This window comes from Jaculus jaculus, chromosome 2 (genome assembly GCF_020740685.1).
Source record: "Jaculus jaculus isolate mJacJac1 chromosome 2, mJacJac1.mat.Y.cur, whole genome shotgun sequence".
NCBI classification, from domain to species: domain Eukaryota; kingdom Metazoa; phylum Chordata; class Mammalia; order Rodentia; family Dipodidae; genus Jaculus; species Jaculus jaculus.
The window spans coordinates 194,432,910-194,446,463 of NC_059103.1; the positions used below are offsets into that span (position 1 = coordinate 194,432,910).

General features: G+C 46.0%; 1 protein-coding gene across 1 annotated transcript in view; it reads left to right on the forward strand.

The window, feature by feature from the left end:
• Window positions 1-13,554, forward strand: part of Fer1l6 (fer-1 like family member 6) — a 145,513-nt gene that overhangs the window by 81,854 nt on the left and 50,105 nt on the right. Inside the window, exons 20-24 of the mRNA XM_004661353.2 lie at window positions 1,739-1,873; window positions 5,582-5,731; window positions 10,724-10,834; window positions 11,108-11,269; window positions 11,896-12,076. Of these exons, the coding sequence (XP_004661410.2) occupies window positions 1,739-1,873; window positions 5,582-5,731; window positions 10,724-10,834; window positions 11,108-11,269; window positions 11,896-12,076 (739 nt within the window). The remainder of the gene's footprint in view (window positions 1-1,738; window positions 1,874-5,581; window positions 5,732-10,723; window positions 10,835-11,107; window positions 11,270-11,895; window positions 12,077-13,554) is intronic.

Here is a 13,554-nt window from a genome sequence, read left to right on the forward strand (position 1 = left end):
TGTGCTATCAGAGAGGGCATAAAATATTGTAAAAGAAATAAATGGGGGAAGGAAACTGCAAGATGCAATATTTTTATGACTCACATAAAGAGCAATAAAAATATTCTTCCGTGTCCACAGTGCAAACGATTTGATGCTGCAACTGGAGCTGACTGGGAATAAAACAGAGCTGACATTTTTATGTGGGTTTAGAGTCTGGGAGTGAGTTCGGGACAAGTCTTTCTCTCAGTCCTCCTGGAGTGGACAGTGGTAGGTAAGGAGACAGTTCAGACGTGCTGTGGAAATTTCCCCAGGAGCCAGCAGTGGCTGTCCACGTTCGCTTGTGAACTCACCCACCTTACTTCCAGAAGACAGAGTGGAGACCGTGGACTCCTTCCATGCCCTTTACCTGGGTGCAGGGCCTACCCGAACTGCAAACAAGTAGTCCTTAGCTCTGTGACATGTTTTCAAATGTTCAAATAAACAGAGGAGAGAATTTAGATCCAGATGCCTTCTCTCTTCTGAAGGTGCCTCTTAAGTGACCTGGCAGGGGCTACTGAGTTGATTTTAGGTGAAACATTCATGATTTTGATTGCTTGTTCTAACAATCCCTGTCAAAGAAAGATACCAACCATGCCAAACAGTGAGGGTTGTTTTGGCCTATTCAGAGTGGTCAATAAATATCCACAATGCCATAGACTTACATAAAAGATTTTAAAGTCAACTTTAGGGCATTTGAGGAGTGGAAAATCACTGGGTTCCCTTCTCCTCAGTTTTCTCATCCATGAGGTGAAGATGGTAGCAGCATTTACTTGGTGAAGGAGGACAAGGTTAGCAGCTTGGACTTGGTACCATATGGTACCATATCCAGCTAGAATCCCAGTTCCACCACCTCGGGCTCTGGACACATTAGCCTCAGTTTCCTGGGTTTTAGCATCCATGTAAATAATTGTGCCCAGGAGTCTTGTAAGGTTGAAATGAGACTGTGCATGCACACTGCAGTGGGCAGCACATGATGGCTCAATAAAGGGCAGCTAATGCCGTCATCACAGTGCCAACATGAACAGTTAGTTACAATTATTTGTGCGCATTTACACAATGGAGTTCTACTCAGCAGTAAAGAAAAATGAAGTTATGAAATTTTCAGAAAAATGGATGGACCTGGAAAGGGCTATACTAAGTGAGGTAACCCAGGCCCAGAAAGCCAAGCACCACATGTTCTCTCTCATATGTGGGTCCTAGCTACAGATGATTGGGCTTCTGCGTGAGAATGAAAATACTTAGTAGCAGAGGCCAGTAAGTTAAAAAGGAGACATAAAGGGAAGAGAAAGGAAGGGAGGAGGGTACTTAATAGGTTGATATTGTATATATGTAAGTACAATGATTGAGATGGGGAGGTAATATGATGGAGAATGGAATTTCAAAGGGGAAAGTGTGGGGGTGGGGAGGGAACTACCATGGGATTTTTTTTATAATCATGGAAAATGCTAATAAAAATTTTTTAAAAAAGAAAATAAATTATCTGTGTGAATGGGATATTTAGCATCGCTCTGCTCACAGAACTTGCCGTGAGTACACACTCCTCCAAGGCAAGGAGTCCTTGTACCACCCTAGCATCTAACACATAGTAGCCTCTCTGCTCACACAGTCACTTGAATGTTGAGTGAACCAGCAAGAATGGTGACCTCGGGTCCTCCGGACCCTGCATGTGTTTGTGTTAACAACCCAATTGAAGGGTGCCCTTGGTGCTATCTTCCAGGTCATTTCCCAGACTCTGTCCCCAACCTGGAATCAGATGCTGCTCTTCAACGAGTTGGTTCTGCATGGCGAGGAGAAGGAGCTCATGGAATCCCCACCCCTTGTGGTGGTGGAGCTCTATGACAGCGATGCAGTGGTACGTGTCCACCAGACCAGCACTGACTGCATACCCTCCTAATGCCGCGCTGCATGACCTGGCTTTGTTTGAATGTCAGAGAAGTCCTGACACTGTGAGTGGTCAGGACCCTTGGCGTACCCAGAGGCAAGTTTGACCTCCGCATACGAAGATCTACAGAACCAGGGAAGTCGGCATTGATTATTACTCACCTTAATTAGATTTCCCTTTCAATTGCAGCTGAACTTGGTAGCAGCATAATCGACACCCTTCTGCAGGGACGTGATCCTTGTAAAACCAACCAACAGCTATCCTAGATTCTTAGTTAGTCCCACATTATTGCTGCTTGGTAAAAATGCCCATCACTTGTGGAAGAGGGTTTGTACTGAGCTCACCAGGCTGGAAGGAAATGGACAGTACTATCAATGATTTAGCCTTTGTGACGAGGTCTCTTTTGCCTTGGCAGTTGCTTCCAAGCCTCTAGACAGCACATTCATCACAGCCCGTCTCCTGTTACAATCCAAACCTCTTCATCCCTGAGGAATTTGTGTTCTGAACTCCTAGGGAAACCAAAACTCTTACTGGAGGATTAACTTTACTAAGACAAATACTCTTTTCTAAATTAAGAAGTCTACGATGAGCAGCAAAAGTTTCTTTTGTGTCTCTACCTCCTTGGGAGGTGGAAGGTCAAGTCCCTGAAGCAGAACAGGCGTTCTGAGAGGATTCTCCCAGAGTCTCTTCACCTCCCAGAATGCTCCTCACAGCCCTGCTTTGAGCCAAACCGAGGAAAGACAGACATGAGAATCACAGAGGGAGAACAGGGAGGCTGGAGAACATGAAACGCCCCACTCCACTTGCTTTCTAACAGCAAAGTTCAAATCCCTCCTTCAAGGTTACAGTCAGTTGGAAGCAGAACTTGAACTAATGACTCCTGGGTCCACTGTCTCTGGCACATTTAGTGGCAATTAGAATTGCAATGTCCCTAGACCAATGCATGTTGATTCTCCTTGTCACCCTCTCCTTCTGGACCTCAACCCTTTTCTGTAAATTGGGGATAGATGTATGTATTTATGAAATATGGCTTCTCCTGACAAGTATATAATTCAGATTTTTCTGGAGGAAAGGCCACACTATAACTACCCTGTCAATCTTGTTCCTAAGAACAGTTCCAACCCTGTGCTTATGTTCCACCTGAAAAGCAATCAAGCATCTTTTGAAAATTCCTGCTACCCCAGCCTGCTAGTTGCTATAATTCTCATTGCTATTCTGTTGTTTTCCCTTCTAGATCCTCAGTCAGGGAAGGCCTTACCTATTCTGATTCTAACCTAAGGCATCACATAAAAAGTCAAGCTTTTGTGCTCAATACAAAGGGAAAAGGAATTTTGGGAGAGAAAACCAATATTCAAAAAAATCTACAAAAGGCAAAAAGTTTGTCATGGAGCCATGCCAGAGATTTTGCTCACACTGCTGGCCTATAGCTAAGTGGGACCCCAAATATGGTGATGATCTAAGTATTAGAACTGGATTCTTCTAGGTTCATGTTTCCAGCCTAGCATGTTCTCTCATTTTCCAGTGGCTTGTGCTGTCATGAGAGTCTGCTGGATTGATCAGAAATCAGTTTATATTTGGCTAATTGGTTGCCTGGGTTTATGCTCACTCTTTGATTTCCAGGGATAATTTGAGTTAGCCATTCCTAGTAAGGATAATGAACAAAATGAGAAAAGAAAAAAAAAAAATGTTGGGCAGAGCATCCTTTCTATACCCAGCTGTCTTAATTCCATCCAAACCCCTAATTGGTCTGACCGTGCCAATGGATACCAGTAGGCAGCTTGGTTTGTCATTAAGTGTGGCCGAGCTAAGTGCAAACACTGGCTTGTCAATCCAAAAATTAATGAAGCAGCATGGCACTGTCCTGTGATCTGTGAAGGTCTTCTGTCCCCAGTTATCACTTAGCAAACATGCGCTCAGTGTCTGCCCAGGGCCAGGGCCTGAAGCAGTGAATGAGGCAACATATGTTCATGGAGCTCATGCTGCTGGAGTTCCAGAGATAAGAAGCAAAGAGAGGCTGCTACAGCATCATGGCTCTTCTGGAGGAGGAGCATGGGCCAGACTCCTGAGAGGAGGCCTGGGTAGGAGGCAGGAGATGATGCCATCAAATAGTTCTTAAAGAAACTTAAGGCCCATATGCATATATGCAAAGATATTTGAGCTTCCTTTTCGTACTCCAAGAGGCAGAACTGTTCCATCAGTTAACCACACTGACCAGAAATATCATCAACATCATCACTATCTTAGCACCATGTATTGCAGTCACCATCTTGCTGGGACAAACATCCAACCAGAAGCAGCTTATGGGAGGAAAGGGTTTATTTCACACTCACAGATTCCAGGGGATGTTTCACCATGGCAGAAGAGGCTGGTTCACTGCCATAGATCCACAGCACAGAGACACAAGAGCCTGCAAACACCAATAGCCAGAGCTCTCCACACACCTAGCAGGGCCTGATTCAAGATCTATCCCCAGTGATACAACTCAACCCAGCAGGGATCCATCTGTGAGAGACGCAAATCACAAGTTCTATCTTAATCAAAAATACCACAGCTTGGGGCTGGAGGGATGGCTTAGTGGTTAAGGCATTTATTTGCCTGCAAAGCCAAAGGATCCAGGTTCGATTCCCCAGGATCCACATTAGCTAGATGCACAAGGGGGCACTTGCGTCTGGATCTCATTCACAGTGGCTAGAGGCCCTGGCGTGCACATTCTCTCTCTCTCTCTCTCCCTCTTTCTCTGTCAAATAAAAAAAAAAAATACCTCAGCTTGGTTGGTTGTGGTGGCCCATGACTTTAATCCCAGCATTCAGGAGGCAGAGGCAGGAGGATCGCCATAATTCTGAAGTCAAGATGAGACTACATAGTGAATTCCAGGTCAGCCTGGGCTAGAATGAGACCCTACCTTGAAAAATTAAAACAAACAACAACAACAACAACAAAAATACCTCAGGATAGGAGGGAATATAACATTCACATTCAAATCACCACACCATGTATTGGGCACTTTATGTATTGGGCAAAGCATGTATAATGTTATATTACTCCTCATAACCTTATGAACAGAAGTAACTTTTTGTACCCTATACTCAAGGGGCCTAAAACATTAAGTTCCCTAGGGTCATAAAGATAGAAAGAGCTGGGCATGGTGTATACTCCCAGCACTCAGAAGGCAGAGTTAAAAGAGTATTGCCAGCCTGAGACTACATAGTAAATTCCACATCAGCCTGGGCTAGAGTGAGACCCTATCTTGAAAAACAAAAACAACAACAACAAAAGATAGAAAGCAACAGATTTCAAACTCAGGTTTCCTTAACTCTAAAGCTCATGTTCCCAACCACAATGGTGTTTGCTGTTATCTTATCTTCTTTCCTCCTTCCATCTATCCTGAATGATTATTTTAATTAAACTCACTATAGTAGGAGTGTTGGGTCAGGAAGACTTCAAGATTACTCTCTTAAAGTTTTCCCGGAGAACCTGACTAGATCTCTTGCTCTCCAAGCCATGGGTGGAACTGTGCAGGAGGAGCTTAATAGGAGAGATTGAGAGAGGGAGAGAGAGAGAGAGAGGGAGAGAAATGGAGATGCTGAGAACTTTGGGTAAATGATTCATAACACTGCACTGAGGTGGGTCAGAACCAAGGAGATAATAATCCAGAAACCCCTTTCTTTTATGCTCTAGGGGAAGCCAGAATATTTGGGTGCCACGGTGGCTGCTCCCATTGTGACTCTAGCTGACCAGAACTACGAGCCGTCCAAGCTGTGCTATCACCCCATCTTCTGTGGGAGCCTCTGTGGAGGAGACCTCCTGGCTGTGTTTGAATTACTGCAGGTAAGAGATCCAGAAGGTCACTTGCACTAGATGTCCATCTGCTCCACCTGGCCAGACCTTGCACCCATCCTTAATTACAGTGAAGTTGCGCCTTCTATTGTTATGCCCAGTTCTCGGCACCCCCAGTGACCACCAAGGAGAACTAAATACGCATGCGAAGGCAAAGAGCTTTGTTTCGGGCTTATGCTCAGACTGTTGACTTCACCAGCACCATGGATCTGTACAAGAGCCCCAAGCATCTGGAGGGCGGGGTTTTTATAGGGATTTGAACAAAGAAATAGGGGGCAGTTACATGATTGGTTGGTTTAAACAGTAACTTTACTTGTAGTGTTTTGATTGGCTGGGGCAGAGAGGCAGAAGGGATGTCTTGGGCATGTCTGGACATGTCTAGCAACTGACTCAGGTCCTCCGTCTAAGCGGGAATTTGAAACTTAGGCCTAGCTGGGGCAGTGTCTTACTGAAGCCTGTCATGGCGCCAGTCTGGTTTCCCGGTCTTTCACTATCTCCCTGCTATCCCATGTCTAGAAGTTGTCTCCTTCTGGGAGTGTGGGAGGTGGCATTTAAGAATTTCAGATGACATGGGGAATTCCTGGAGCTCCTGCCCTACAAGTCAGAATCTCAGGATGGGGCTGGGGAGATGGCTTAGCAGTTAAGGCATTTGCTTGGGAAGCCAAAGGACCCATATTCAATTCCCCAGGACCCACATAAGCCAGATGCACAAGGTGACACATGTGCCTGGAATTCGTTTGCAATGGCTGAAGTCCCTGGTACACCCATTCTCTCTCTCTCTCTCTCTCAAATAAATAAAAATAAATTTTAAAAAAAAGAACCTCGGGATGAAAAAAAATCCTTAAGGGTTTAGTCATCACTGCTTGAGCTGTGACAGGGTCTCTGGGACCCATCCGCCCATGCATCTCATGTCTCTTGTCACCTTAGACCTTGAGCTATCAACAGCAGGTCCAGACCAAAGCCAGATAGTGCCAAACAATGCAAGATGTTGTATGAACACACAGCTATTCATCCCAGATAGGCCCAAAAGGCCACCTCCACATAGGTGTCGAGTGCTGGAAACTGCCCCTGTGGAGCACGCTGCTGGACTAGCTCCTGAGCCTCCCCCTCCCTCTGGAGAGAGTGTTTCAATTTGGAGGAAATTGCTACACAGCAAACATTTCACCTAAGACCCAGGCACTTGCCCTTGTTGGTCTGCCTGCTTCGAGGGTTTGCAAGCCTTGTTTGCTGTTTGTCTGTCCATAATATCATGAGAACACAGGTTTTAGACTCAGTGGCTCCAGAAGAGAGCCGTGTTACCTATGGAAACATTTCACATAGTCTGCTCCTTGGAGCCCATGAAGACCCGAGTTCAAATCCCTGGCACCCATGCAAAAGCCTCACATCATGACACAGACCTATATATAATTCCAGGTCTGAGAAAGTGGAAACAGGGAATCCCTGGGGCTTCCTGGCTAACTAGATTAGCCAAATCAGTGTGCTTCACATTCAGTGACAGACCCCGATTCAAGAGATAAGGTGCAGGCCTGGGGAGATGGCTCAGTGGTTAAAGGCACTTGTTTGTGAAGCCTGATACCTGGGTTCAATTCTCAGTACTCACATAAAGCCAGTTGCACAAAGTGGCACATAAATCTAAACTTCATTTGCAGTGGCAAGAGACCCAACACGATCTCTCTGTCTCTCTCACAAATCCCCATTTGCTTCTTGCTTTTGACCTACAGGAATATTTACCAAAATTTGCTTTTCAAAACAGCAGTCCCTCCAAATGCAGTGCAAAGAAATCGAGACTTGCTTCCTGTAATGTTTCTCTTGGGCATTTGAAATGTCAACTATCCTTGTGAAGGCCCTGAGAAGAACTTTTTTTAAAGGATCACCATGAGTTCAAGGCCACCCTGAGACTACATAGTGAATCCCAGGTCAGCCTGGGCTAGAGCGAGACCCTACTTGAAAAACCAAAAAAAAAAAAAAAAAAAAAAAAGAGCTAATAGAGAGGATTTTTAAACATGAAGAAATGATAGATATCTGAAGCAACAGATACGCTAATCACCCTGATCTGACCCTTGCAGATTATGCATGAATATCACTCTACCCTATAAATATGCACAATTATTATTTGTCAAATAAGAATAGAATTAAACTAGGATAAAAGGCAGGTCCAGAGGCAGCATCTCTCCTAACACTATCTCAGCTGATTCCCCCCACCCCTGCCCATAGTGCATTCATTGTACAACGTACTGGGCACTAGGTACCCTGGGTACATGGTACTAGGACATTTCATACAAGTGTATAATGTACTTTGAGAATATTCTCTCTTGTGTCCCCTTTACCCTCCCTTTTGTCAAGCCCCCCACCCATGAGTCCCCCTTGTTTCCCTAGACAGTTTGGCATCTACTTTCACGCCGAATATACACACGTGACGTTATGCATCTATATAAAATCTAAAAAGCACAGATGAGAGGAAACCTGGGGTATCTGTCTTCCTGTATCTCAGCTGCTTCGTGGTTTTACAGGGGGAGCAGGGCAACCAGCCTCCGACTGAGGTGCTATCCGCAGGGACACTGCACACCTCCTCGGTGCCAGGCAGCTGGGCACTCATGCTTGGCCTGCCAGCTTCTCTTTCTGGTTCATTCTGCAGCTTCGTTATCTAGGTCCTATTTAGTGTTTGCGGCGTCTGCTCGTCTTTTTCTGAGCTTTCGTGTAATTAGCCTAACCACATCTGCCATGGCCAAATAGAATATGTCTGCGAAAAAGGAGTGGGGCATGTTTGCACGTTGCAGGTTTTGGTGAGCAATTAGGCGTCATCTAGCATATGGAGCTAATGTGTCAGTTGGCCAATGAACATTTGTCAAGAAGTCACTGTAAGTGCAATACTGCTCCAGGGGCTTAGAGAATGAGATGGAATAAACACAGACTTCTCTTGGCCAAGTCCTGTGGAATGGTTAGGCGAAGAGCCTTATAGAGAAGAACCATCTCTTCCAAAGTGATGGTTAAGCAGACATCTGGCTCCTGAGAGGCTGAAGGTCCATTCGACACAACTGAGGCTCAGAGGGGAAAAGTGCTTTGTGCAAGGTCATCCAGGAGAGCCTGGTTTCTGGGTTTGGTCCCCTAATTCCTGCACTCACTGAGCCTATAGAGGACGCACTGCATTCAAAGGACACCAGGGCAGAAGAATGGCCATGATCACTGGGGCCAAATGCAAAAAGTCTTTTTTTAAAAATTTTTTGTGGTGGTTGTTCATTTATTTATTTGAGAGTGACAGAGAGAAAGAGGCAGATAGAGTGTGAATGGGTGCGCCAGGGCCTCCAGCCACTGCAAATGAACTCCAGACATGTGCACCCCCTTGTGCATCTGGCTAACGTGGGTCCTGGGGAATCGAGCCTTGAACCAGGGTCCTTAGGCTTCACAGGCAGGCACTTAATCACTAAGTCATCTCTCCAGCCCTCTTTTTTTTTTAAATTTTAACTATTTTTATTTATTTATTTGCAAACAGACAAAGAGAGAGAGAAAATGATAATGGGCACACCAGGGCCTCTAACCGCTGCAAATGACCTCTAGATGCATGTGCTACCTTGTGCATCTGGCTTTACATGGGTACTGGCAAATCAAAGCTGGGTCATTAGGCTTTACAGGCTGAGCCATCTCAGGCCTAGAAAGGCTTTTTTCAAGTATTTGTGGGGAACTAGGTCTCATGGTTTCATGGGAAAGAACCTGTCCTTAATGGAACTCTCCAGGTCCTTTGTGAGACAGATCAGCCAAGCCCCGGGATCGCCCTGCTGTGGTTTCATTAACTCCTAGGGCACGGCAGCGACATGTTGGCCTCCTGAGTTCCACTTTCAAAAGACTTTATTTTTGTTCCACTGATTAAGCACAGTTTCTTTGTTTTGCTTATGTGGATGTGTGTGTGGTATACACGCGCATATGTGCACGTGGGTGCATGCGTGTGTGGGGGTGCTGGGCACATGTGCACGTGTGAATGTGGAGGCCAGAGGCTGATGTTAGGTGTCTTCTTCAATTGTTCTCCCCTTTATATATAAGTGTGTGTGTGTGTGTGTGTGTGTGTGTGTGTGTGTGTGTATTTTTTTCTTTTCAAAATTTTTTTTTGTTAACAACTTCCATGATTATAAAAAAAATCCCATGGTAATGCCCTCCCTCCCCCGCCCCACTTTCCTCTTTGAAACTCCATTCTGCCCATCTCAATCAGTCTCTCTTTTATTTTGATGTCATGATTTTTTCCTCCTATCATAATGGTCTTGTGTAGGTAGTGTCAGGCGCTGTGACATCATGGAGATCCAGGCCATTTTGTGTCTGTCCCCCTTACATTTTTAATACTTTATTTATTTATGTATTTGAAAGAGACAGATAGAGAAAGAGAGAGAGAGAATGGGCACACCAGGGCCTCTAGCCACTGCAAACAAATTCCAGATGCATTTGCCACCTAGTGTATCTGGCTTCACATGAGTCCTGGGGAATGAAACTCACGTACTTAGGCTTTGTGGGCAAGTGCCTTAACTGCTGAGCCCTTTCAATGAACCCAGAACCCAGTCCCTAAGAGTTGTTTCTATTTCATTATGTTTAGATCTCTTTCTGTAGCATTGCATAGTGACTTTTCTGGAAGTAGTAGGATAGTTAAGACTCAAATGCTCAAAATCTGATGACAGCTCCATCTCCGTGGTCTGGTGTCATTCCTGCGTTATTTTATCAAGCTGTGAGCATCTCTATACTTGCCCTTTATTCTACCTTGTATACTGTGAGCTTAACTGAAAGCCTTGCCTTATCAACAATATGTTATCTACTGAGAGCTCACTAAATGCAGGTCATGATCGTCACTTGTCAATTAATGAATAATGACGCGGTGCGCTGCAAGTTCCTTGTTACATTTGGAGCTGATGAAATCTACACGTCTTGCTAAGAAGTGTCCATATGGGCACAACTGTTCTTCCTTGTCTCTCCAATCTACTCACAAGTGCCTATTTTGTGTGGCAGGTCCCTTCCTCTGGGCCACAGGCGCTCCCTCCCATTGACCCACCAGACATCACCCAGATCTACCCTGTTCCCGCCAACATCCGGCCAGTGCTGAGTAAATATCGCGTGGAGGTACGGCTCAGGAAGGTGGGAATTGCATTTCAGGATTCAAAGGCAGCAATCTTGTCTGCATGGTTGGAGGGTCGTGGCAGGATGGGCAGCTGACCCATGGAAAACTTATCTAGCTGACCTGGATTGGACAGAGCCTGTCGTGGCTGAACGGTTCCTGGAAGACCCACACTGAGCCCCTCGGGGCAGGCGTCTGGCTTTCCTGTCACTGCTCAGCCACGCACCTGGCTCCCCTCCAGCTGTGTGGGTGACAGCGCCACCCCATCCTTTCCTCAGGTTCTCTTCTGGGGAGTCCGAGAACTGAGGAAGGTGCAGTTGCTCTCAGTTGACCGCCCACAAGTTCTCATCGAGTGCGGGGGACGTGGGGTGAAGTCCTGTGTGATCCAGAGCTACAAGAACAACCCCAACTTCAGCGTGCAGGCAGAGGCCTTTGAAGTGGTATGGGTTTCTCCTCCCTACCTGCTCAGGCCCCTTTCATAGCCGAGAGCCCCACTCCTTCCTCCACTTGATCTGGTTTCCAATCAATCCACATTAACCTTGCCCAAGAGCTTGTTAGAAATGTACGTTCCCGGGCTGGAGAGATGGCTTAGTGGTTAAGCGCTTGCCTGTGAAGCCTAAGGACCCCGGTTCGAGGCTCGACTCCCCAGGATCCACGTTAGCCAGATGCACAAGGGGGTGCACGCGTTTGCAGTGGCTGGAAGCCCTGGCATGCCCATTCTGTCTCTTTCTCTCTATCTGCCTCTTTCTCTCTCTCTCCGTCACTCTCAAATAAATAAAAAGAACAAAAAATAAAAAGAAATGTGCGTTCCCAGCCGGGCACGTGGTAAAGGCCTGTCATCACAGCTACTGGGGAGGCTGAGGTCGGAGGACCTCAAGTTCAAGCAGTAATAGACTAACACGATATGGATGGCTTGGGGAGACAGCTACAGGGATTAAAGGACAAGGCAGGGAGAAGGGAAGCAGAATGGTATCTAGTTTTGTTGCCTTCTCACAGCTGGGTCAACAGGGTCTGAGCAGCCAGCCTGGGTATGGGCAACGGGGCGTCACACCCACGTCTCCCGCAGGAGCTGCCAGAGAACCAGATCCTGCACCCGCCACTGAGCATCTGCGTCGTGGACTGGAGAGCCTTCGGGAGGAGCACTCTCGTGGGCACGCATACCATCAACTGCCTAAAGCAATTTCTGTGCAAATCCAGAGAGCCCCTTGCCTTGACCTCACAGACAGACGGCGCTCAGGCTGAGCCAGGTAGGAAGTACCCACTATGTTCTAGACTGGTGAACCATAGCCCCTTGGTGCCTACAGGTGCCCACTGTTGGACCTGCATCAAAGAAAATGCCCATTTTTCAAGGGGCTAGCAGGGCCTGTGTGATGAATCTATTCCTGCCGTCTCTTCTGCCTTCGCTGGCTAGCACACTCTTACTGTAACACTCAGAGCAGGGTCTACTCCTCCAATAAGACAGCCTGGAATTCTTGGCTTTATGCTGGCTGTTATTTTAGCTTTGTTTCATGTGGCTCTGAGGTGCTCCGAGTTATTTGCACGTCTCGGTTGCATGCTGTGTAACTGATCTATTAAAAGCTTCTCTCTCATTGTAATCACCCTCCTTCCATGCCTGTTTTCCAGACTGTTCCCTGATGTAGACCTCTTGTGACATCCCTGTATGATTTACATACATTTTATCTATGATAAATGATCCAGTGTTGCCAGCTTCCTCCATCACTGCCTCTGGAGCTCCGTTTTCCTCTCTCTCAGCAGCTGTCCAGCCTCCGCACCTCTCACTAGCCAACTTCCTGAGGGTTTTGTTCTGGCTTGGTTGGTAGGGGTTTTTTGTTTTGTTTTGTTTTTCAAGGTAGGGTCTCACTCTAGCTCAGGCTAACCTGAAATTTACTCTGTAGTCTCAGGGTGGCCTCGAACTCACATTGATCCCCCTACCTCTGCCTCCCAAATGCTGGGATTCAAGTCGTGCACCATCATCCCTGGCAAGATTTGTATGTTTGATTTCGCTCTCCTGTGGATGTCAAGTGGTAGCTCGTTGTTGTTTGAGCTTGGATCTCTGATTATGGCTGAGCGTGTGCATCGCAGTAACGTTGCTGTCATCACAAGCTCCCTCCTGTGACTTTCTTGTTCCTATCCTTCACCTGGCTTATGGACTTCCCTTGACTGTCTTTTTAATTCACAAATTTATTATATATTCTAGATGCTCTCCTATAGACTATAGGTATGTTCATATCTTTTCCTAGTGTGAAGCTATTAAACTTGCCTAAAGCTACTATCTTTGAGAAATTACTAGTTCATATATATATATGATATATATATATATATAAATTTATTTATTTGACAGAGAGAGAGAAAGAGGAAGAGAAAGAGACTAGGGCTTCCTGCCACTGCAAATACAAACTCTAGATGCACACTCCACTTTGTATATCTGGCTTTATTTGGGAGCTGGAGAACTGAACCAGGGCCATCAGGCTTTGTAAGCAAGTGCCTTTAACTGCTGAGCCATCCCTTCAGACGCCAAAACTGTTAGTCTTGATATGATCAGATACATCCGTGTTTAAAACTTTTTGTCGTGCTTTTAGCATCTTGTTGAAAACACCTCTTTGTTTCCTCTCAGTCACAGTGTATTATCTTAGGTCAACTTCAACCAGCTTTGAGGTCTCAGCTTTCACACTTACATCTTTAATCCACGTGCACTGGTGTAGATATTAAAGTAGGGTGCCGCTGC